General features: G+C 40.1%; 4 protein-coding genes across 4 annotated transcripts; all 4 read right to left on the bottom strand.

The window, feature by feature from the left end:
• Nucleotides 1-3,875: 3,875 nt before the first annotated feature.
• Nucleotides 3,876-5,205, bottom strand: LOC128266718 (mitochondrial dicarboxylate carrier). Its single transcript, XM_053003427.1, has 2 exons — nucleotides 4,758-5,205; nucleotides 3,876-4,410 (listed from the first exon to the last, which is right to left on the bottom strand). The coding sequence occupies exons 1-2, from the start codon at nucleotides 5,183-5,185 to the stop codon at nucleotides 3,927-3,929; spliced, it is 912 nt and encodes a 303-aa protein (XP_052859387.1). The 5' UTR covers nucleotides 5,186-5,205; the 3' UTR covers nucleotides 3,876-3,926.
• A 70-nt stretch (nucleotides 5,206-5,275) lies between these two features.
• Nucleotides 5,276-5,870, bottom strand: LOC128266728 (uncharacterized). Its single transcript, XM_053003445.1, has 3 exons — nucleotides 5,717-5,870; nucleotides 5,475-5,668; nucleotides 5,276-5,417 (listed from the first exon to the last, which is right to left on the bottom strand). The coding sequence occupies exons 1-3, from the start codon at nucleotides 5,772-5,774 to the stop codon at nucleotides 5,379-5,381; spliced, it is 291 nt and encodes a 96-aa protein (XP_052859405.1). The 5' UTR covers nucleotides 5,775-5,870; the 3' UTR covers nucleotides 5,276-5,378.
• A 1,121-nt stretch (nucleotides 5,871-6,991) lies between these two features.
• LOC128266732 (metallothionein-2) lies at nucleotides 6,992-7,496 on the bottom strand. The gene is made up of 2 exons (XM_053003449.1): nucleotides 7,257-7,496; nucleotides 6,992-7,196 (listed from the first exon to the last, which is right to left on the bottom strand). Exons 1-2 carry the CDS (start codon nucleotides 7,279-7,281, stop codon nucleotides 7,090-7,092), a joined length of 132 nt encoding a protein of 43 aa, XP_052859409.1. The 5' UTR covers nucleotides 7,282-7,496; the 3' UTR covers nucleotides 6,992-7,089.
• A 627-nt stretch (nucleotides 7,497-8,123) lies between these two features.
• Nucleotides 8,124-13,039, bottom strand: LOC128266707 (sialin). The gene is made up of 6 exons (XM_053003406.1): nucleotides 12,880-13,039; nucleotides 10,798-10,879; nucleotides 9,904-10,207; nucleotides 9,074-9,614; nucleotides 8,691-8,967; nucleotides 8,124-8,631 (listed from the first exon to the last, which is right to left on the bottom strand). Exons 2-6 carry the CDS (start codon nucleotides 10,854-10,856, stop codon nucleotides 8,304-8,306), a joined length of 1,509 nt encoding a protein of 502 aa, XP_052859366.1. The 5' UTR covers nucleotides 10,857-10,879; nucleotides 12,880-13,039; the 3' UTR covers nucleotides 8,124-8,303.
• Between the last annotated feature and the right edge of the window lie 12,560 nt (nucleotides 13,040-25,599).

Raw genomic sequence — 25,599 nt, 5'->3', positions numbered from 1 at the left:
CAAACAACAAGGTCATTGGTAGCAAAATAATGGAAGAACTTTAAGAAACTTTTCAGTTTTCAGCCATCGAAACCCATGAGTTTAATTCTAATTAAATTTCAATTTTGGGCATTATCCGCAGCTATCTCAGTCGCAGAGCACTGAAAGTTTCCACAAGGCGGCCTTACGAAATAGGTACAAAATACTTGTAATCCCAATTTGCATAAATATTTACGCTGATGGCGCCCAAATTGCTAGACCCTCACACCATTTGTGTTAATGCGTCTTAATCTTTAATGAGCCAAGTTTCGCGATTCGCGGTTCGGTTCGGTTCACGATGGGTTTGGGTTCGCTTATGGCCTCCGGAGCGGAGTACGTGTAACCAGACATCATGACCCTCTGACGGGGGCAAATGGCTGTGGAAGTGGTTTTTGCCATTGTGCACTACTTTGGCCAAGATAGAAACGATGAGATCTAATTATAAAGATAAACTGTTATGCTTCCTGCTTTCATGTATGTGGCGAGCATTCAAATGGCCAACAAATCTCCGGCAGACAGATGCCAACTACCTTTCGATGTGTTCGGAATTTCTTATCGTACGTTTGTGTTTATTTTGTAAAATGGCTCCACTAAATGCAAAGTCCATTTGGCAAAATCATTTCAGAAGAAGTTCTCAAGTCATGAGTTCAATGGCGCAGTGAATTCTAGTTCACTCTAGGGTTTTATTTCAAGACATCTTAAATTGACAAAAGAGGTATTTTAGGAATTAAACGGCAGGGCATAAATATGGCTTTAATCTCTTATATTGACATTTTTCTGGACATTCTTTATGTATTTTTATTATGCTCTAAATTGCTTATTTTTGTTTGTAAGCGATTGACCTTCGGCACTTTAAGCCAACTTGAAAATAACAATTTAATTCAAATTTAACTCCAATAAAATGTTTAAAAATTCAAATATTGCTTTGAAAAATACATTAAGCATTTGTGAAAAATATAAGTAGCTAAAAAAAATAATATTGACTAATTTTACAATCCCATTTTCTTTTAAAAAGTGTGTATTTTTGTGCAATTGTGTATTTTTACACTTGCTTTGGCTTTAAATCACCTCCGAGTTGCCTTAAGCAGTGGTAAGCTAAATCCAAATTCGCTACCTACAATTAAATTAAAGCATAATTAAATGGTGCGAAATGTTCAGCTTAATCCACCCGTTTCCCCGGAGTTAATTTAACCCCCGGGCTCGCAGATTACTTTGCTGACAGTCAAATCCACACGAGAGATAACAAAGCGAACCGAAGCAGAGGCAACTTCCAATGGCAACTCACTCCCTCGAGGTTCTCGCTACTTATTTTAATTGCCCGACATTTTTCAGAAACTTTTTGCTCGTGCACATTTGGCACGCACTCTCATTCGCGTATGTTTCGTTTGCTTTTAGGGGCATTTGCAGTTCGCAGCTTAATCGACTGATTTAGAAGTTTATTGCATCCTGGCATCTCGGGGAAATGGAGGCGGCCACGAAGGTATTAAAGGGCTCCTCTGCGTGTTTCGTGCCGGGAACTCCACTTCATTTGTGCCTCGGCCGTCGCCGGTTGGCAATATAAATGGACTTCCGTGCATAAAACGGATAATGCCGGGATAAACGGCCGGGCCAGACAAAGCGCCACTTCAACTGCTCGAATTTATTGGCCTGCATTTAAATGGCCGGCAATTCCAAACGCCTTGCTGCGACTCCATTCTGTCATAAATGCACTCGAATAACTTATTGTGTTTAATAATGTAAATACTATATATTGGGCTATTTAAAATTGTTATTACTATAAGACACTTTAACCCATCACATTTTATGTTCAAACATTTGCAAAGAACTAATAACTATTTAACTAAATTTCTGTTAAAAAATTTAAATTCAGGAAACAAACCCACAATATCAATTTTAAATGAATGTAAACAGAAAACAAATATTACTCAATAAAATTTTTACAAATAAAAATAAAACGTGAATAAGTTTTTATTTTGTCTTCCAAAGATCTATTTATACTTTTAAGCAAAACATTTACTTAACCTAACAACGATTATGGATTTTCTTTGACTGCAGCCAAGTAATATTCCACGCCAATTGCTACGCAAAATGCCAACCACAAATGTGCGGCAACTGGTAGCTGTTGTCCTTGACCATCGCATGAATAATTGCTAAGGACCCGGATTGGTTGTTGTTCTTGCGACAGTGCGCACAATTAAGCAAAACCGCAAAAATCACACAATTTATGCAGCAGGCGCAGCATATTAATGACTGCTTATTGAGACGACAACACTGAATGTAACGAAATTTGCATTAAAACTGATTTATGCATTTGTCGCTGTGGTCGTTATTGCCCATGTTTCGACTGGCGTGTTTTTTGCCAACTGATGCTGCGCAGGCACATGGTAAATTTGCATACATTTTGCGCAACCAAATGGCACTTTTATTATGTACTTCCAGTGGGCATCAAATCGGTGCCATAAAGTTTCCGGGTGGTGTTTTGGCTAGAACAACAAGAAACGGTTGATTTAACAACAGCTAATTATTTTATCATCACCCTAAAAAATGAATTAATAAAGTCTTCAAAATGTTGATTTACTTTAAAAGTTTAAAAGTATTTTGTTTAACAAAATTTATATAGTGTTCAGATTATGGAGCCTTAACATGTCGGAAAAATATTAAATAAACATATTTAATGCCTGTATTTATTTTATACAATTTGCCACAACTTTCAACGATAAATATCTTTTTTTCGCAACCAATGAAATAACCATTAGTGTTGATGACAATTGATTTTATAACGGTTTTATCTTTCAAAACAATTAATCCACCACAGACACAGTTTAAATGTTTATTAACACATAAAATCGTTTTCAAACCGTTCAATGATTTTTCACCAAGCGAATATCACCGCAACCCGAGGGTTTCCGATTAAATTCAATTTTGCCATCAACGTTCAGCTTTAATCTGCGCACACATATGTAAGAACGACTATTAAACACAACGCATGTCTACTGCCCGGTGAAATTAAAATTTTTCCATAATAATTATTTATTATAATTTCCTCAGCCACTCACATGAGCAAGCTGATTCTGAGAAGCTTTGGGACGCATTGAATTTTTAATGCTTACGAAATGTAATTAGCTTTGGAGCGGCCTAAGGGCTGGCTGAAAACGAGCTGAAAAGTTGCCGTACAGTAAAGACTGTTTAGGACATTGAAAACTCCTTGGTTGGCTTTATTATATTATGGAAGATGGCATCGATAAATGCTCGAGTAACACTCACCTTGAGTCTTGTCCGGCTCACGAGGCGTATGATTGTTTTCCCGTGTGAAGAAATCGTGTCTCCACACCGACTTTCCTTTCTATTCTCCCATTTCTCGTGTTTCCTGTTAATGGCTTTAATGCGATTACACGACATCAGCCCTGTGCGCTCACATTATGACTTCCTCGCCGAAATGCGAGTTCCACTTTTACACGGCAGCTTCATTAGCTTTAAAGGACATTAAAGCATTCATCTGGGTAATGGAGGTCCTCACCTCATAAAGCATTCATTCAGTATGCCAGCAAAACGGGGCCAAAATAAAAAGAAGTGAATCGTGAAAGCAAAATAAAAGCAGAGAAAAAGTTTGGTCAAAAAAAAATGCAAGTTGCAAATTTGAGATTTTATTTTAATATTAAAAACCTGAAAATAGGACACAAATTGTAGTGATTATAATATGTCAGTTCACTGTAAAAAGTTTTCTTAAATTAAAAAAAATCTGTTTAATCTAAGCTGAATTTAACAACAACAATTTTAAATCAAATTTCTTTTACGTATTGCTCACAGCGCTGCGCTTTTATATTAAAAAAGACCTCTACAACAATCCAATATATTGGAACAGAACATGTAATATCGACACTGGAGATTTAAAACACATTGAAAGGCGATTAAACCTCGTCGCTGTAGCGATAATATGGTCCCGTCGGCTTTGGCTCAGGCAGGTAGCCAAAATGGGTCCTCAAGTACTCGAGACCCACAAAGAGTAAAACAGTGTGCGGCAGTAGTCGAGTTAAGGCGGGCGTATAACCCTTGAAGTAGGCCTGCGGTCCCTCCTTCGAAGTCTTGATAAATGCATCCGTTAGTCCCGAGAACTTGCCGGGCGGAGCGTTCATTAGCCGGGTCTTCACCACGTCGATCGGTTGGGTGAGGGTGGTGGCCACCATGGCCGAGATGATCGATCCAACAATGTAGGTGCCCATATTCTCCGGCATGCCCATTTTTACCAGACTGTCCTTGCTCTGCTCGTAAAAGGCGATCTGGCCCACGGTCATGAACATTCCGCGCAGGGCGGTCATCGAGGAGCCGTTGAACAGGCTGCGCCAGCCCTCCTCGCGGGTGATGCGTACCAGTCCGTCGATGGCGTGCTTGTAGCTGCAAATATGGTATTATAATTATAATTCATTTGAACAATATACATATACAAGTATACTTTTCCAAAAATTAAACCTAAAATGCAAAAATCACTTAAAAATTCACAAACAAATGGCCTTTAAATTGTCCCTAAAAGTTCCCTACCCAACTGTTTATATATATGTGTATTTATCAGTTTTCTCAAAAAATTAAGATATTAAGATTTGCGGCTGAAACGTATTTACTTTAATAAAAAATCTTTTCTTGTTTAGAAAAAAAGTTCATTGGACAAACTTACAATTTCTGACACATATTTTTTTTATATATTAATTTAGGTTTATTTATAAATAAAAATATGAATCACTTACTTGCGTCTCTGCTCTGGCGGCAGTTTGACATCGTTTTGCAGGCGCACGTTGATCAGATCCGCAGGGGCGCCTACATAGCCGCCAATTCCACCAGCAACCGCAGCAAGGGTTGTTTTGCGGCCCATGGTGCTGGTGTCCATCATGCCCGATCCCATCGAATAAATGCCAAAACGGGTTAGCGTATAGGTGTATTGCCGAAGCAACGAGGCCGAGATGCCATTGTACATGGCCAAAACACCCTGTTCCCGGACAATTTTGCGCGTTGTCTGAAGTAAAGACAACTTCTCCGCCTGTGTCTGGACAAGCACCTTCATCAGATCCAATGGATGTGTCACTAAGGCGGCCATCGAACTGGCCACACCTCCAAAGTACCAGCGGGCAATGCGCCGCTGGTTATAGGACATCAAACCACCCTTTCTGATCGACATCTTATGGCTTTACACTAAATTTCGGTCAGCTTTGTATCTTTCTTTGTATTTGTTGTGTATGTGAGGTAAATATATAGTTCACAAAATATAGAAAGTCTATCTAATAGTCACGAGTTTAGAGGCATGGATTGTTTGATTATAGAAACTTAGAATTTTGAGCCGAATCGTTGTGTTACACATAAATTATATCTAATTAAATGTAGTAGAAATTAGGTCTGTTCTTGGACAAATCCTGTGAAACACATACATCATTGACGAAAATTAAATATTTTTTTTTAATATTACTTACTCCCATTCTATACAACATCGGAATCGAAATAAGGGCTCCGCCAACGATAGTAAAGTCCAAAATTCGTTGTTTGGTCCCTTCGTTAACAGTGTTCAAATACAGGTATAAGAGTATAATTCCCGCAATGAAGCAAGCATTTAATAGTATCACCATTATTAAGGCTGTAACAGCTCTAAAAGGCTTGTCCTTATTATCTGGAACAAGATTGTTAAAGTTAGCATTAGTAGAGCCTCTTGCCCTACCTGGCTTAACTATGTTTATTGACTGTGGTAAACCGTCTTCAACATTCCTTACATCCATTCTTTGTTTTTGGTCCGGCTTGTGGTTTGTTTAAATATTTAAAGAAATTTTATTATTGCTTATGACACTCAACGCAATGCCACTTTGTATGCATGAAAAAGCAGAACTTTCAACAAATAAATAAAAACCCAAATAAGAAAGAAAAAATGAAGTATTGCTTTTATAAAACGCCGTATATAATGACTTTTATTGTTAAGGTACATTGCTTATTAAATTCAATAGTTTTCTGCACAACATCCATCCAAACTAGTCCAAGTTTAAGAGCGTTTTCTTGTCACATTATTTACACCTGATTAGCCGAAAGACTGCGACTCACTTCCGCCGAGGAACAAAGCAAAACGAAACAAAACGAGCTCGGCACGCAACAAAGGCCTGCTCGAAACGCCTCAATCACGCACCTCTGATTATGCTAATGGAACTGAACCACTGTTGTTTCATAAATATTTTGACAGCTCAAGCACCGGAAACGGACGCTTGAAATCGTCCACAAGGGCCTGTATTTTAATTGGTCATTTGGTTTTGACAGCTGGAAGTCCATGCCTAGCCACTCGATTGGAAAACTCAACCGCTCTTTAAATAGCCATTAAATAAATAAACCTAGGCCGGAAAGTTATTACTATTTGGCCAATACAGATACACTTTGATACCGTTGGCAGGCCATTTGAGTTGAGAAAAATCTAGCCAGGAGATTTATACATTTTTGGAATGCAATAAAAGTAGCAGGCAATTTTTGAGAAATTGCCTCAAAGGCCAAATACTTGTTATGCCCGAAACCAAATGGTTTATATTGCTACAAATAAAATGCATTTCACTGTCATTGCCATATTGGCAGAGTTCAGTAGCCAACAGAAACAACTAAATAATTTGGTTTCGTTTCGATGGCCAGGCAAATTAAATGGTATTTCTGTTATTTGCCGTTTAGGCAACCATTCAACGAACTTTCAATTCGCATTTCACCGAAATCACCGTTGATGGATTGGATTTTAATTCCGGTGCAAATATCAGCGAATGTACAGATATTTGCAGGCCCAGCCAAATTGTCGCATTGCGAACAGGTTTGTTTATTTTTCCTGTAATTCTCATTTGCGGTTTTCTTAACTGAAATGCCATCTCATGTTTATTATTTCATCATAATTGGTTTAGGCTGTCAAATGCCAAAAATATAATTATCGGATTGTCAAATGACCGAGCGCACAAGCGAAAGTTAAAAAGGAAACTTTTAAATGCTCGAAATCTTCACAAACTTTATTTATTATGGCCAACTCGATGGGAGTTGAGCGTTAGTTTAGAAGTTATATTCAGTTGGTTGGCTCCTTCATTTGTTGCTGCAGCACTGGTCCTTGGGTCCGTTCTTGCAAACGCAATGGCAGTCCTTGTTGCAGGCGCAATTGTCCCCACATTTCTGTGCCGAGCACTGGCAATCTGTGAGTGGTGGAGACCACTTGTCAATTATACGAGTTGCTGCTGTTTTAAATCACTTACTTGTTCCGCAACCCTTGCACACCATTTTGTAGGTATCTTATGTATTGCCTTGGCTGAGGAGAACTAAACTTCACTTGCTTGCTTGTTGGGTATTTAACTGATGACCCATTTCGTCAAAGCCTCCTTCCTTTATACCCATTAGGCTTGCCTCGAACTCGAACGAGTGCAAAATTACACAAATCCAAAACAAATTTGTTTATTTGACCCGTCTTATCAAGTCGTGTGCAAGCCGCGGGCGAGTGGTTCGCAATTTATCAGACAATAGGCTACGTTATTTTTTGCGCACGCGATTGTTCGCCTACTCGCTGCACACGACCTTCCTCCCATCGCCTTATCGGCTGGCCACGCTGCGTATACGTTGCGTATACGCCCCTTATCATGACGCAACCATTAGCCCAGAAGCACACAACCAAAAGTATAAATTGCACAGGCTGGTGAGCCTGCGAGGTATTTTTCACAATTCAAAAGGAAGGAAATATACGTTATTATATGACCAAACTTCAACACCTAAAATAGATCACTTATTTTTCAATGAGTTCTAAATATAAAACTAAACAAGTTCTCATAAATATATTAAGCTAATGCATTAAAACTTAAACTTCATAATTGAAGTTTATTGTAGTACATTGTTAGCATCAACAAGTTTTGTAATAAATGCATACTTACAAAAAAAAAAGTAAGAAATAAATATTTCACATACTAAGATTTTCTAACAATTGTATTTAAAAATCTGATAATACGTAACAGGAAATGTTAAAAGCAGATCTGCAGTTTATTAAGCATACTTTCGGACATTCATACAAAACACCAATGAAGTATGCTTTTTGCCTACTTTTCGGATCAGTCATGAAAAAGAACAACAAGCACTTGTAATTAAATGCCTGGTTTATTCGCAACCACACTCATTGCGAGTGTCGAGAAAAACTAAATGGATTAACATACATAAATACAGACACAATGGTGCGCATATCGCTAGCATCACAAAAACGTAACAACGACAAATACTAGAGCACAAATTCATGATGTAATGAAGCCCAACTAAAAAGCTTAGTCCTTCAATTCGGCGGCTGTGTTGACAAACCCGGTGGTTTGGGTCAACTGCAGTTGGGCCTTCTCCTCGGCCTCCTGGGCCTTCTGCTCGGGCGTTTTGGCCCATTCCTGCAGCTCGCCGGAGCAGTAGAACCAGTAAATGACGCAGCCTACCAGGTAAATGCCCGCCGAAATGAAGAAGATGATGCGCCACTCGTCACTCGTCTGGTTGGTGACCACGTAGCCGGTGAGCAGCGGACTGACGATGCCCGGAATGGTGGCGAAGGTGTTGCCAATGCCCATCAGCACACTGGCGTGCTGCGGCGCAATGTCCAGGTGATTAACCCTGCAAATGAAGTAATGAGTACCACATCTCCGAGAGACTTTCGCTTCCGAACAACTCACGCAAATCCAGACCAGGCGAACGCTCCCAAGCCCACGGCAATGGTCAGACTCACCACCGACCACGCGGGATCCAGCAGATAGGCCGTCAGCATCATGAAAACCGTCTGGGCCAGGAACGCTCCGCAGTTGAAGTTGCGCCTCACTTGAGTGGTCGTCCAAATGCCTTTCACCTGCAGCCAATCAGCCAAATAGCCGGACACGGCCAGCAGGATGCCCATGGCCAAATAAGGCACGGCCGACAGGATGCCCGTTTTGCCCAGGTCAAAGTTGAGTGTATCTAAAATGACAAAGAGATAAAGTGATAAGCATAAGATATAATTTATTTCGGTATTTAATCTTATGCTCTAGGTAATCTAACCAATTTTTTTTTTTGGAAAACTTACCCCTGAGGAAGCTGGGCAGCTGGGTGAGCAGGGTGTAGAAGCCCCAGTTCTCCGAGAAGTGCGAAGCCATGATGGCATAGAAGGGCATCGACGTGAAGATGGACTTCCACGGGTGCTTAATTTTCTTCGAGCCCACATATCCAATGGTCTTTTGTATGTACTCGCATTCCTCCTTCGAGCAGAAGCGATCCAGTTCGGGTCCGGCCTTAACGAAGACAAGCCAAATGAGGTACCAGATCACGCCGATAGTGCCGAATACGTAGAACACGCTTTCCCAGCCGTATTTGGTAGCCAGGAATCCGGAGCACGGCATCGCCACCACAGTGCCCGCATAGTTGCCCGCAAAGGCTATCGATGCCATTCGAGATCGCTCCAAGGGCGGCGACCAGCGGGCCCACACCGCATGGATTCCGGGGAAGGTGACGCCCTCGAAGAATCCCTCGATGATGCGGACGGCCAGGAACATCTCCAAGCTGTGATTGGCGGCCAGCGGGGTGAGCAGCGTCAGAATGGCAGTGCTACCAATTCCTGTACCAAATACCTTTGGGGAAAAAAATATAAGAATATTAATTTCTTGTATTTTTTATTTGGCAATAACTTGCAATAAATCGTGACAAAAAAACAACGGATTAATCTTCCGTTAACTATTCTCATTTAAAAGTTATTATATTTTGAAATAACTACCTACAAAACCGCAGTTAATAAAATGCAATGCAACAAACCAGTTTGTGCCTTAAATGTTTCACATTTCATCATTAAAGCCAAATGCAAAGCATTGGGATTAATAAAAATAAAATCTTAATTAATTAAAACTTGTGTTAGTTACTCACAATGTTGCCACCGATCTTGGTGCCAATATAGCCGCCCAGGAACTGGGTGAGGATGTAGCCATAGAAGAAGGAGCTGAGGATCAGGCCCTTCTGCTTTGAGTCCCAGGGGAAGTCCTGCACGTAGGATATGTTTCCATCACCATCCAGCACTGTTCGGTTCTCGGTCATGGCCACAATGGCCACCGAAAGGTTCACCCGCAATGAGTAGACATTGAAGAATCCAAAGAAGGCCAGCAGCACCACAATGTAGCGCTGTTTGCGCCAGAAGCGCCAGGTGAGTGGTTCGCTTTCCGTGATTTCATTGCTGCGAAATTTATTAATAATTGGTATGGTCAGCAGGGTTCTTCGGTGGAGGTGAGAGCCATGCAAATGGGGAACCGGCAAGTGTTACTTTCCCTTTCGGTTGGCCAGCATTTGCTGCAAACGGTTTCGGTTAGCTTGGTCTGCTTTTTTTTTGCGTCTAGCCCCGCAACCAGTTTTCAAGTTGTGTTATCGACTGGTTTATTCAACCCATATCGCCCCAGGGCCCCGAGGAGTTTGTTTACTTCGCCAAGTATACGGTGGCGTTGGCACAGTCTCACAAAAAAGGTATATTGATTTTATATTAAATAATTACTAAGAAACCAACAAACAATAATATGAACTTAGGCCAATGAAGTCTTAATAAATTGTTTTATATACAAAATAACATTGTAATTATCTATCGTTTTCTTTTAAATTTGTGTTTGTGTTTCACAACTTTTTTGTTTAAATAATTAAAATAAGTTTTTTAAGTATATTACTACCTAAACACACCCCTTACATTAACATTTAGTTATGGCTTGCATTTCTTGGGCACTTGAGGTATGCGGAACCAATTAGAAATAAGTAGATTGCCTTGCGGAAAGTACTCACTTGTTGTGGTGCACATGTTCCAGGTGCTTTCCGTTCTTCGGAGACTCCAAGTCAGTCATTGTGCCAGCCGATCAACGTGAGCCTGAAATACATTTAATTTGTTTATACAATACTTTATAAGTGCAATTGTCTGGCCCGGCAATTCGTGTGCGTGCTGGCGATTCATTAAACTCGAGTTTAAGCTGATTGAACCAACACAAATGCAGGCAACCCGATGATGAGGTCTCATCCACACAACTGCGTGTTATAATTCAGCGATTTGTTAGATCTCGGGTAGCACCCCAACTATATATAGCCGGGCGTTCTGTTGCGTGCCGGTCGCGTAATTGCCATTGACACTGACCGAAGAGCAAACATTTTGCTAAGCAATTTGTAGCCCACTAATGCGGAAACATAATACGTGAAAGATTCGAGATTCGAGATTCGCGATTCGAGATTAGAGATAAGAATAGAAGACTGGGCCGGGCATCCGCCATGGGAACGCATCTTAACTCAATTATCCATTTATCCTATTAAGCAAATAGTTCGCCAATTGCGGCACGCGAAATCTCGCACAGAACCTCACTCTCACTCTGGATGTCATAATCAAATAATTGTGGCGTAAGTGAGCCAAGTCTGGTCGAGTTGATTCGCTTTGAATTGCAAATTGCAGGAATTTTCGGCAATTCCAACACGCGCTGCTTTTGAATGCCAAACCAAATTGAAGCAATTGCACTGCACGCACGTGTTTGAAACCGTTCCCTATGAAATCAGTGAAAGTACCCACTTGTACACACAAAAATAAACTTCATAAGATCTTAACTAGTGCTAAATAAAACCTGATCTGATGAAGAAATATTTTTAGTCACAATACAACCGAAAGACTATACAACTTCGGTTCAATATTGGTCTTCAACACCAATTAAACTTAGTTGGAAGAGATTTTTGTAACACCCTAGTAAATAACTTGTCCATTAATTAGTGAAAAAGATAAGAATGTTATAATTTGTCTACCTACTATAGCTTCAAAAATAGTATTATTGGTTACAAGTAAATAAAGATACTTTATTTGGCATCTTTACATTATTAAAAACAAAAAAAGGAAAAAAAGTTTAATTATACTTATTTTAGGTCTATAAGTACTTGCAGGTACACCCCTACAGAGCTTACAAAGTGCTTATCATTATAGGTTTATGACAACTACCGTGTAATCGTCTATCATAAACCAAAGGAAAGTGCTTCCCGCAAGTTTTCCATGATAACAAATATTTCCACACGCCACGGCGTGCCATAAAACAAGTTGCTGGACGGGTTAAACCCTAATTGATAATTAATGGACTTATTTCTGACGGCTATATTTTCAACCCTTGTATATACTGCTAGATTAGTGATCCTAAAATATCACACATAGCTTGGTTTTGGCCTTTTATTACCACATGGTTATCTTCAGCGACTGCAAACTTAATTTTTCGGGCGCAGAATAATAAGAAAACCTGCTGAGATTTTTGTTTTATGGAGTGCTATTTTGGTATCATAAATTCCTGCCTCGGCTGATAGGTTCGCCTGGGGCAAAACTTTTCGACAGCTTCATAAGAAAGCTGTTGCATCTGATAAGTAGCAGCTTGGCAAAAAAATATTTACCCATTTACTTTTGAAAAGTGACTGACTGAAAAGAGTAATGAAAAAAATTGCACGTGATTGCAGAAACCATTAAACTAAATTGTTTATTAAGTATCAGAAACTATATGTTTTTGCTAAATACAGTTTTTTAATAGCTGTATTCCGTTAGAAAGCAGTCTTTACAAAAAACACGCCGAGGTAAAACGCATTACTAGTTTTTAGCAACAATTAATCTAAATTTCGCTACAAGTCTAATACAAATACAACGAAACAACCAACTGAAAACACATGCGATTTGCATCTCATCAAAATAGGCGGCGAAATGTCTTTAATAAAAACTTTATCGAACGCAGTTGAGCAAACAGAATGTTCGATAAACACCAGCACATAAGCACGAAAACACTTTGCAAAAATTAAAGATACTTTTCAGACTGCGGCACAACTTTTGCGATTCAAGAAACGAGAGTAAAAGTCAAAACGCACCGAGGAAAGTTGAAACTTTATAGCGCGGCTTGGCACTGGAACCCAAACTGCTTGCTCTGGTCTCGATCGATCCGTTCGACTGCACTGCTTGCCGCAATGGGGTTGTTTGGGCTTGAGCAGGTGTGAAGTCGCCGGTAGCTGGCAGTGGACTGAACCATCCAGCGGCTTTCGGCTTAACATCACAACTCGGCAGCAGCGGCAGCTCGATCACATCAGATGGGAGGGATCTGGGACTTCCATCCCACTCCTCAGCGCTCAGCGTTCAGTTCACTTCAATTGAGACACGGGCACGGTCAGGTAATAAAACCAGAGCTAAAACGAGAGAAAGAGGCAGGAACCTTGACGTGATTACTGATAGTGATCGGCATAAAGCTTATCGTTTGATTAGATGAAATATGTGGCGCTTGTAAAGATAAACTGTTTCGGCAGTTTCAGCGACCAGCAAGCGTTTCTGTTGCCTAATTGAACCTGCGAGATTTTTAGGCAATTTCGGTAGCTACTTTTAGCACAAAGAAAATATTTAATCGTAAATTTATAGGAAAAATATTAGAATTCAGCGTGGTATAACATAGGGGAAAAATTATGAAATGTGTTCAGGCATTGTTCTAAGAAACATACTTTTATTTTTCTGATGATCCAATTCCCCTAACAATCTTACAATTTAAAGTGTCTTTTAATTCCTTTTTGTATAACTTACTTTTACAAACTGGTTTTACCCAAGAAAATACCATATCTAAAATTTACTCTGTTTAAGAACATGGGGCGCAGAGCAATTTTAGGAGGCCAAAAATCGTCTCCCAAAAGTCAAACATTGCTTTTCTAATAATAATTTTTTTCTGCTAATAAGACAATCATGTTTATTAAAGGTTATTTTTACAAAAACGTTTTCCTAATTGAATTAACACATTTCATTAAATTTATCTGTTTTTGTCAATAAATTAGCAAACATAATTGATCTTATTGACCGACATGTTTTAGTATTAATTTTCGCAAAGTGTAGGAGTTAACTTAATTATGTTATTAGTTTAATGCTATTCATAGTGTTCCGTTATGAATGCGTATGACATTTTTTGTATTGTTTCGAAATAAATAACCTCGGTGCCAAAAACATATTAGCAAGCAGCTCACCACAGAAATTAACAGTTGGGAATCGAGCACGACTATTCTTTGGCCTACGCTTTAACTAATGTCATCTATTTTCATTGGCAAGTGCGGATTGTTTGCGAGTTGCCTGCAAACAAATAATTGCATAAATATCCGGTTCAAAGTTGTTTATTATATTATTCTAAGACATCCGCTTAATATGATTTTCGTGTAGCCACTAATTAACCAAAAGCTAAAAGTTAACAGCGGCAAGCAGTGCGATTAACAAAGGTAAGCAATTGGGCTTTATCGGCTCTGCCTGAAAAATAAAGTTTACATAACGTATGCGCCCCGTTGGCTCGAAATAATTGCTATTATTTGTTTGCTATATTTTTTTGGGAAAACGCAAACATAAAGAAAAAATTGACTCGATATATAGGAACAACAAAATGCCACACATAGAAAAAGTAAAGTATGAAAATATCAAGTATCAAACAAAATAATAAAAAAGGTTTTTTACTGTCAAAATATTTTTTATACTTAAGCTCTTTGTTTTTATTAAAAAAAAAGAATAAGTTCACAGTTGTTTACATAAAATCCTGAATGAAAAAAAACCTTTTTTTTACCATTTTTAAAACTTATATTTTAAATTGGTTGCTTAAATTTGAAATAATAAGGAGATGTAGAAAGCATTTGAACTTTACGATAAAATAATCCATTCTTTCTGTGCACCAATCGAAATGTTATAATAAAAGTGGCGAATTGATGTTGGGCTTTCTTCTGTGCGTTTTTTCGGGCACGGACATATCATAAACAATTGCCGCAGTCACACGTGCTGCAGAACAAATAAACAAAGTGTTGCAGCTCAATTTACATGCTGCGAGCGGCAGCAGCACGTGACAAAAACACTGGAACTGCAACACTCCGGCCCCGAATATTGGCAAAACAAAAGCAAGCGCAACTATAACAGCAACATGTGGACATGTTGAATTAAAAACGGAAAGAAAATAACCAGAATGGATTGCTTGAATGACAACTGCTGGTGCCTGTCGGGGCCAAGAGTCCCAAGGATATGTGTGTTCAGCAATTAATTGATTTCTGGGGTCTGCCCCGGCCCAAATACCATATGCGGGCTAAATAAGCGCCCAGGGCGATAATTTCACACTTCAATGCAAATCGAAGCCATGCCGTTTGCACACAACTCACTCACTTTAAAACGGGACCGGGTTGCTTGTGACAAACAGGAGGCCACAACCCGTCTTGAAACCAAGGCAAGCACTAAGCATAGCCAAAAAAGGTAACAAATTGGATTCGTAGCTGAAATCCATATTAAATTCGCCATTCGCTAGGGATTTGCGCTTATTTTCCACCGCTCCTCGGACCAGGCGTCGAATTTGCTGCTCGGCGAGCGCTTTGCATTCGGTGACTCCATTGTTTGCGTTTTTGTGAGCTTGCTGCTCTGCCAAATTGCATTTTAATTGTGCGCTCAAAGTAAACGCAACTAAGTGCAAACAATTTCAGCTGAATGCGCGACAAATAATACCAGAAAATCGTTCGCCATCCTTTAAGCGGACTGCAGATTTCCTTTTGCATTTCGAACCCGCTACATCTTCAAGCCGAAAAGAAATGGCCAAAGCGAAAAATACGTTCCAATGCAAATTTGTCTTTTGACTTTGGCTACGTGAGACTTTAATGGTTTTCCTGCTAGTAACTTTAGCAGAAAACTCGAAACTTTTCAACTTCCTGGGCCGTCCCCTTTGATTTCGAGTTGACAAAAGTTCGCAGCGCATATTACAAAGGTCCCATTCTCGGACTCGCAGGCGGTGAATGGGGCTCTCTGCTCATCGTTTTCCCGGAGCCAGGATCTGGGGCGTCTTGTGCCATTGCGCTTTTTCCTACTTGAAATGCAGCAGCTGCTGTAGCAGTGAGCGAACTCAAAGCACAAGTCTTAAACCTCTTCGATTCCCAGTCGCCAGCAAATGGACATTTTATTTCCATTTCATTTGGACTCACGTAATTCCCCGAAGGTTAACGCAACTCTCTGTCGAAGCTGTTTAAATATTTCAGCTGACTGCATAGCCAAACTTTGCCTAATTGCCAGCCAGATAGTGCTGTGAATTTGGGCCATGCCGAAAAGAGGTCAGCAGTCAAGGCTTTTCCTTGAAATACATGAGACCTATTTGAAGGGAACTGTATGTCCAGAATTTAACTTAATTATCATAGGCTAAATATATTTAATAACAACCATTGACGGCGCTGTCAGCCAACACAAAACTTTTATTTCTGTTGAATCCTTTTTAATGATATATTTATGTTAATGACGAAAACATAAATTTTGTATAGCATTTCAATTGAAACTGCCATTTCAAATAAATCCTTTTAAATATTTTTAATATATTTAAGAGCAGTTATGGGCTGAGCTTCTTTGTGAGTTATGAATAAAAAGCCTTCAAGAATTAGCATTTTATTTGAAATACAGACAAAATTATTGGACAAACCCAACTTTTTTGGATCAGTTGGTTTTGTTTAGATTTCCCGAATATGTATATTTGGATATTGTCCAAAAGTAGCAAGAAAAGCTTCGAGGACATGTTAAGTTATATGATAAATAAGAAATTTGTTTCAGTATGGAAATATTTAAGAATTGTCATTGAAAGTCCATATACTAAAATTGAATTTATAAATTAACGGCTATGCGAATGTTTTTAAATCGCTTATGCTTGAAGTCAATTCCGAGAGGGCTTAACGTACGTCAAAGTCCGATTATTGGACTCTCACGAATCGTACATTTGCATCCATGTTCTAATGTCCTTTGATATGTCCACGAGCTGAAAGCTTTCTAATGACCATCATTTAGCTGCAGCAGCTACTGTTGCTGCTGCGCGGAGAGCACGCATCCTGGGTCAAGGATGCACATGTGCTGGCTATATATCCAGTGTGCATAGTCGGGGCAAAGACGGGCTGACCTTGCGCATAATTAAGCTCGTGCACGCAGCAACCGCAACAGCAGCAGCAAGCAGCAGCAGCATCAGAGACATCCGCATGGTTAATCATACGCCACGTTGGCTCCGAAGACTTTGAAAAATTTATTCAGCAGGAGCCGAAAAGCCTTTCAGCACTAACAAGCAGGCGCAACGACAACGGCAAATATTGTGACAATAGCGAAAACAAAAAAGGGGATGGAGCAAGCAGTTCAGCGCTCGCTTTTGTAAATATAGAATTTTATAATAACAAAGCACGTAGCAGGTGCAATTAGTGTGCAAATAAGCGTTTATTTGCCTACCCAGATAGACAGACAGACAGACAGGACAGCCGGGACTTGGAAAAAGCCCGGAAGGGTGGTGGGGGGATGTACATATAACTGACCTCTTTTGCACCCCCCGGCGAAATTAGAATTCAATTCAGTTCAAGCAGCATTGTCACCGGGGGAGCCATATTCAAGAAAATTGCCCAAGATTATGTCAAGTGAAATTTGCTGGCCCATAAATCAAGCAACGCTTACAGGCGAACAACAAGCAGCATCTATTGCAGATACTGATGCAATTGCAGCCGAAGCAAAAGCAATAGCAGCAGCAAAAGCAGCAGCTCAGCTCACTCAGGGGCGGCTAAACAACATTACTCAAGGCACCGAGGACACGAGGACATGCAACATCCAACATCGAGCACACATGCCACACGAGGCAGCATAAACAAGAAAACTAAACCCTGACCAGTTGGGGACTTGCTATTTGCTCACATGCAAAGTGCACTGACACTCGCACACCCTCTACCCACACACCCTCACACACACCCACAAACACACACACGGCACCCAGGAGCAGACTCAATTGACTGCGAGATGGCAACAATGTTTTTATTCTCTCTGTACCGCTTTTGACTGCCTCTTTGGCCCTCTTCTCTTACACCGGAAACAATTGTTTACTAAAGAAAATATAATTGAGAGTCAAGAATTTATACTTTATGATGATGTCCAAGAATTGCTTCAGAAATCATAGAGATATATGAGATTTATGGAGCACTTACAAAATTGCTAGACAACAGCTCCCATAGCGACTCCGCTAAAATTGCATTTCTTTGTTATTTTTCTACTGCTCATAATTAATCAAGTCTTAGCTAATTAAAAGGTTACTAAAAATAGTACGTCAAATTTTAACATTTTTCCATAGTATTTTTGGATTGAACAGATGCTTTAAATTTTGAGGACTTTTTGAGGAATTGCCATTAGAAATCTTCCAAGACGATTTGCAACCATATCAGATTTATTTGGCATGCCTGTTTTTATAAGCACCATTTGGTAGTCTTATATTAATATCAGATTTTGCAACGGTAAGACAAATAAAATTGTTCAACTTAATTTTAAACTAGTTAAAAATTAAATGATATTTATCAAGTATCACTATTTTTGTAACCACATAGTTTTATTTCGGTGTAGTTACCGAGACCGCCAGGGGCCACAACCTGTCCTGGCCTGCTGATGCCTGTCCCTGCCACGCCCCTTCGTCGCCCCTCCCACCTGTGTGACAGTTGGCAGCTGCCTAAAAATTTGCCGAGAAATTCCCAGTGCCCCGAGACCTGATGGCAATCGCAGCAATTTGGCCAGCCTGCCATTCTGGGCAAATGGAAATTAAAATGTTTTTAACCCCGACTGTGTGAAATTGATTGCGGAGCTGGCCCAAGTGCCACGCCCTCCGACGAGCAGCACTCTTACCTCCTCGTGCGGTCGATCATTCCTCATACATATTTGCATGCTGCGGGCAGAAGTTCCGCCGGCAAGCTGCAAACTGTGCTAAAATGTTATTAGCGCTTAATTAGTGCACAACTTTTGCCATCACCTAGGTACTCGACTCGACCACAAAGGCAAGGTGAGCCCGGCTGAACTTTCACCGCAGCTTTGTGTGGCAAAGTTTTAATAATGTTCTGCTAAAATGAATTAATGCGTTTTACCACCAGACTAACTGAGGCGAGAGCCCCAATGAGAAGCGGATGATCCGGGCTAAGATGCGATGAGAACGGCTTATAGCAGGCACCGAGATGAGTAACAAAAAGCGACAGCACACAGCCCCAAAGAGGGGAAAAAAATGCAAAACTGGACACAAAAGTGGTTGGCAACAAATTCATTAAACATTCAGGACATCGCTTCTGTGACAGAAGGGAGTGCACTGGACAATTGTCGGGTCCTGAAAGGGGTCAACAAACTTGACAATTAGACAGAATTTTCCAACAAAAGTCCATGAATACATCATGCGTTCCGAATGTGGAAAATGGTTGCAGCATCTAACAACTAAATCAATGGCCAAATCAATCATACGCTGTGTTGCCACTTAAGCATCTGTAATATAATATAAAATAAGTAGAGTCTTAAATATAACACCACAGTCCTTACTCATTTAATTAAAAATATATGCGGCACATATGCCTATGGGCTAATTAAATTGCTCCGAAAAAGCTGAGCCACCAAGAGGAGCGCGTGAATTTATGGCATGTGCACATGGGGCTATCAACGAAAATTTAATGGACTGCCTGCCACGGGCTATGACATGCCTTTACGAGCGTATTACCAGGCTTTATGGTGCATTCGAAACGCATACATCAGATGGAATGTCAAACATCGCCGAGAACGAACCCCAAACGACTCGATGGAAAGCGCGGCACTAAACGCTTAATTAAATTGCATTTGTCACTAAATCGAAATTGAATTTTCAGAGTAAATGAAACCGAATTCAATGCCTTCCAATTTATGCACACGTCACCCACTGGCGGGCCTTATTTACAGGTGACCTACACCCCCCCTCCACCCGTTTTGCCACACCAATATCTTATTTGTGGACAGCCTGCTGCCGCCCAGGAAAGGTGAGCTATAAATGGAAGCAAGCCAGACATCGCCATCGCACAGCAGGAGCAGGCATCCTGTTTGCATACACACTCACCCTCGAACAGGTGCCCAAGCACACGTACACACCTCCCAGGCGCTCGTGTGCCATTTAAAGCGAATATATCGCATCTGCCCTTACGCCTCAATAAGTTTTCAATGAACACTTTGAAACTATTTTTATAGCGTTTAACATTTACACCTATGCAAATCAATGTGGCTGATTTACAAGCGCCAATTTATACGGCTGCTTATGTAAAATTGTACATGATCTATGGTTGCTTGAGCCTTAAAGCTTTAGAAATGCAAACAAGCTGCCTGAAAGTAAGCACACGAAATATTTTAAGAATAAAGATGAATATTTAATCTTTAAAAGTATGTATAAAGATAGTCGATATAATAATAAAAACTGTTAAAAAATTCCTGCTGGAGTATAGTGTAAGACAAGAAAATTTTATATGTGAGCAATCCCCAAATGTCCACAAAAAGTTATAAAAGAAATAAATAAATTAATTTAAGGCTAATCCGATTTTTGTGAGTTGCATTAGTTAATATTTCATGATTTCATACAAGTTTAAGTGCTTTCATTTTATTTTTGATCGTTCTTTCTTTTTAAAATGGGTTATTTCGACATGAAAAAAGCACCTGAATTGAAGCATAGCCCTAGAAATAGAGCTTAAGCCCACAGCATGTTTCCAACTGTGTGTCTCAGTAGAGTAACATAAACATTGCGTATACGCCGCAGTGTCCTTCTGCGTTCTCTTTTATCCAGTTGCTGGCCAGCTTACCCTTACTTTCTCTTCGCTGATAAGTTCCGCAGTATCCGCACATGCGCCGAGGTAAATATTTCTCCACTGCGGATAATTTTGCAGCACGTGTTTTTGTTTACCTTCTGCATTGTTGTGCTCAGTGCTTCCGCATGGACGTCATTGACTCGCCACTGCCGTTAGAGAATGTGTTTTTTTTTTGCTTAGAGTAACCCAGTTTGGTGCGTGAAACGGCACAGCAGATTCTGCTGCTCAAGTGGCTCGTCCTGCTGCTCGTGCTGCTCGTCATCCTGCTGTTATTTTGGTTGCTTGCGGTGAGCGTTGAGCGTTGAGGGTGCTCGTCCCATCCAAGCCACGTTTGTGAAGTTCGCTTTGCACATTTGTGTTGAGCACCCTTGAGCAGTTGCAGTCCTTCCCGGCCAAGAGCTCCAGTCCCTTTGTCAGTCCCACACACCCACACACCTGCGCTCCGCTCCTCTGGTTTTCGAGAGCAGTCAAGTGGGCGAAATTTGGGTAGATAATGCATGCGCATCGCACGACGTGGAGAAATGGATTTGCATAATTCACTTCAGATTTCTTCGCTGACCCAACTTCTGGCAACTGCTGACAAATGTTTTAGATTGCGGGAAGAGTTCTTTTAGAAATAGCTCAAGGTTATACAGAGTCCAATTAGACTGGGTCACGTTTTTCAAAAGATCTATCATTTGTTTTTCTACAAAATATCTGGACTTACACAGAAACTATTTTTGTTTTTTATATGGAAAATTTAAGGTACTAAGTAATTTAAGTAAGATGAGTCATATTTAATTTGAGTTCCTTGTGGCCTTGATTTTTATCCATGAACTTTATTTTACTTCCAATAATGTTCAAGGCCATGGCACTTGAAAAAAAAAAAGGGACCCAGAAAATATAAAAAATAACTTTTAAAGCAAGTTGCGTAAGTCAGTTCGTAAAAATGCATGCACATTCGAGCAGGCATAGAGACAGCTGCTTCAGTTTGGAATGGGTTAGAAAGAAAACTCACTGAAAACTTAATTATCCACCAACGACCATAAATGTTTTTACTCTCTCGCCCCCAATTTCATGGGTCCTCATATGTGTACGCCTTTGGCGCTTGCACAGAAAGCATAAAATTTATTGGTTGTGAAATTTGCAAAGAGTAAAAATAAAATGAAAACGATTTCAGTCAGGAAAAATTATTGCAAGTTTGCATGCATTATGCCCTCCCAAGTTGCAGTGGCTGTCTGCTGTTCTACAATTTTCCACTGGGAGCTGGCCAGTTGGTTTATGTTTATGCATAATCCGCACCTGGTGCTAAAGACACTGTATCCTTAGCAAGCGGCTGTCTCATGTGTAAAATTCATTTTCATCCTATGCAATTTGGCCGCCTGTTTTCCTTGTTCTCGTTGTGGTTGCTGGGGTTTCGTTACCCTTCTGTTGACACGATTTCTAGGACCGACTCTCTGGCCTGTAATTACAGAGGCGGTCAGTCGAATTTGCCGCAACTCCATTAATTTTGCCCTGCATAAAAAGCGGTATACAAAAAAAATATGCCAACAAATATTCTAAACCAAATTGAAGCGAATTGGGACCAATCTGCATTTAACTTTTGGCTCCGAGAATTTAATGAATAAACCTGAACCTGCTTAATTATTCCATTTCGGGCGAGTTTATTTCAGACACTCGCGTTTTTACGCGGCAATTGAAATTTTTAATAGGAAAATGCGTGGGCGCGTCCACAATCCGCAGTCGACTGTGCCCAGAGATGAGCTCTCCTGGGGGCTCAAGCCCCGTCGCTTTGTGGCATTCTAATTACAAGTCGAGCGGGACTGAAACAGGGAGGGGGGGGGAGGCTAATGAAATTAAAAAACGTCCACAAATAGAATTATAATAAAATAGAGTTGCCAGTGGAAAGCTCTAAGCTCGGTCGAATGAACTCAGCATGGGTCGAGTCGATGTTTTCGCCTAATTAATTGCCATTTGCGGTCAGCTCTATTTGCAATTAGTTACCTTTAATTATAATTAGTTTGATTCCACTATTTAGATTATTCAGCCGCGGTTACCGCAATGATTACCTAATTAACAATTATTGGTATTTTAATTATGTCAAGTGTTCGCAAAGTGCCCAACCCCAGAATGGGTAGTTATTAGTGATCCATCTACATTTGGCCCGGCAAAAGGTCGTGAGTCAGGCCCAACCATTGTGTATGCTGTCAAAGCCAATTAATCCAACTAATCGAGTCGAAGGGCATGCACAATTTGAAGAACCAATTCCCATTCAAAGCGTATTTCAACATTTTTCTAATTAAATAAAAGCCTCGCCGGTCCGGACTGACACAAAGTTCGGAATGTGATCTGCAAACAAACGAAATTTAATTTCAATTTGTCAAAGCCACACAACCGGTGCTCACACATTCGTCCATCTAGTTCCCTGCCAGGACGTTAGAATTTATCACATAAAATATAATTCGTTCAAGTAAAACGCTTTCACATTTCAGGGAAATGGAAAATGGGAATTGGATGGGATGGGATGTGATTGGATTGGATTGGGGCAAAACGGGTTATGTCCGACGACCATTTATAAAATATGCATGGCGCATAGATTTATATTGTATGCGGCGATTATAATGCAAATGCCCAAACATTTTGACAGCTCTCAAAAATGTTTTCCCCCAGCAAATGCCAAAAAAAGCAGCCAAGGGAATGAAATATTTATGTGTTAAATCCTTTGCGGTGTGACGCAGAACAATAAATAATAAAATCACTAACTGGTTTCGCCAAGTCCAAGTCGCTAGTGTCGCCATCGGGATCTGCAGCCACAGCCACAGCCACATCCTCATCCACATCCACATCCACATCGATGGTGTCCTGGGAGACGCTTACCTAAATCATAGTCGAGCGAAAAGCTTTCGCCATAAACCCCGAACATATTGACAGACTCGCATTCGTTGTGATAGCTATATCCGCCCGACGTGGGTGGTAAAGGGGGTGGTTCAGCGGGTGGTGCAGGAGGTGGCTGCTTGGGGAAATCAGCGGCTGCGACAAAGTGAATCGGGCACACGCAGCACACAGATATCGTCAGCCGCACAAATTCCATATATGGTTATAATATGCTGTGAACTAGAACGTGACTATTGGTTCCCTGGTAGATTTTACCGTTGTGACACACTCAAAAAAAATTTAGTAGAAATACTAAATTAAGTGATTTCCAAAACTGATGAAATAACTGTGGCACCCCCAAATCAATTCAAATTTTGAACTAAAAAATGTAAGTCTTTTAATTTTTATGATTTTTAGAAGGTTACTAAATATTAATATAAAATATTTGTTGTTTTGTTTTCTTACAAACTGTTACTGCCAAATACAAATGTGTCATAAAATTGTACTTCTTAACATTTCATTAAAAATTTAAATTTGTCAATATTATAATTGCTATTTATAGCTTAAACGAAGGCAGTCCCTCAAAGAAAACTATTTAAAGTATCTTAAGGAAAACAGCATTTGATTATAATACTAACAAATCTTTAATAACCGTACACAAATACAAAAAAAATATAAATATAAATATTATTTTTATGGTTTTTGTCGTGTAGTTATCAAAAAGCAATCATTGGTCTAGCAGCAAATGACAAGTATTTCAAAGAATCTAGAAATTTAATTAAATGTTTTCACCAGCTTTGAGTTATTTCGAGCGGCCGAAGTTTTATTCACCTTTTGGCACTCCATTTATTACGTATACGCAGCGTTGGTCAGGCCTCAGGCTAGAAGTGGGCAGAATACCGACAGTTTTCGGCTGTTTCGGCATATTTGCACAGGACTGGTTTTTATTAATGCATGAAGGAGACAAAAAATAAAGAAAATTCTGGCAAACAAACTCATTAAACGTCACTTATTGCACACTAATTGCAGAGAATTTTACTATACAGTTCAGTACATTTTTTTTTGTGGGCATTAAGGTGGCGTTGGCGATAGAAAAAGAATTGAAAACCGTTCGCAATTAAAGTCGATTCGCAATCCGAGGGATATATGCGAACCCCCGTCACACTGCTCGTGGCTCCATTAAAGTTTTCGACGTCGCTTAGCTTTCGGTTAGCTGAGAACTCGCTGCTGGGGCCAAACTTTTGATAATAGCACAGCAACTGGGCGGGAGTTGATTGTCTATATGTTGGTGCACATATATGCTGGGGGTGTGGTTCGATGAGGGGAGAATCAAGTCAATGAAGCCAAAACAAATATAGGGAAAAGTTTTCCAATTTTCGATTGCCAATTGTGGAGAATTTTTTGCCAGCAACTTGCTGGGGGAATACGAGAAAGTTTCTGTGCCATTTGGATACGTGTGCTTCTGACCATTTCGCTCTCGATTTCTTGCCCTCTTTCACCACCCTTTTAGAGCTGTGGAACATGCAAAATAATTTCAAAATAATTCTTTTAATTTTGTTTAATTGAGGCTTTCGTTGTGTTTAAGTATTTAATTGGTTTCGACCCGGCTTTAATATGTTTGCACTCATTAAATGGCCCGCAGCATGCCATTTGTCCGAATTTTGTTAACTGCGACTTTTTTGGGGGAATGTCTGTTTCGGCCCATGTCTGGTTAATGGTAAATGCGGAGAATTATTTTGTTTTGGCATATTCAAATTATTTCGCTTTAGCTTTAACTTTCGCTTTGACATCAAACTTTTGCTTTTTATATACTACAACTAGCGCCGAAAGTTTTCCTAACGCAATGCTGGAAAGTTTTTCCACTTCAAGTGCAAGCGACAAGCGGCAGGGAACCGTGAGCCACCCAACCGCCCACCACTTTTCCGGGACAATACAAAAGTTGTACAAGTTTTCACTTGGCAAACAGAGAGAGAAACCCACGGCGACACAGACTAGTTGACTAAGTTGGTGTCTTGATGTCCATTTTATTTGCAGCAACTGTGCAATTATTTATGCGGCAGTCAGTGCTTACGCCATACAGTTCAGTTGGCACGAGCATGTGGCCATAGTCGTTGGCTGCCA

Source organism: Drosophila gunungcola, chromosome 3R, assembly GCF_025200985.1.
Source record: "Drosophila gunungcola strain Sukarami chromosome 3R, Dgunungcola_SK_2, whole genome shotgun sequence".
NCBI lineage: Eukaryota > Metazoa > Arthropoda > Insecta > Diptera > Drosophilidae > Drosophila > Drosophila gunungcola.
This window is presented reverse-complemented; position numbering and strand designations above follow the sequence as displayed.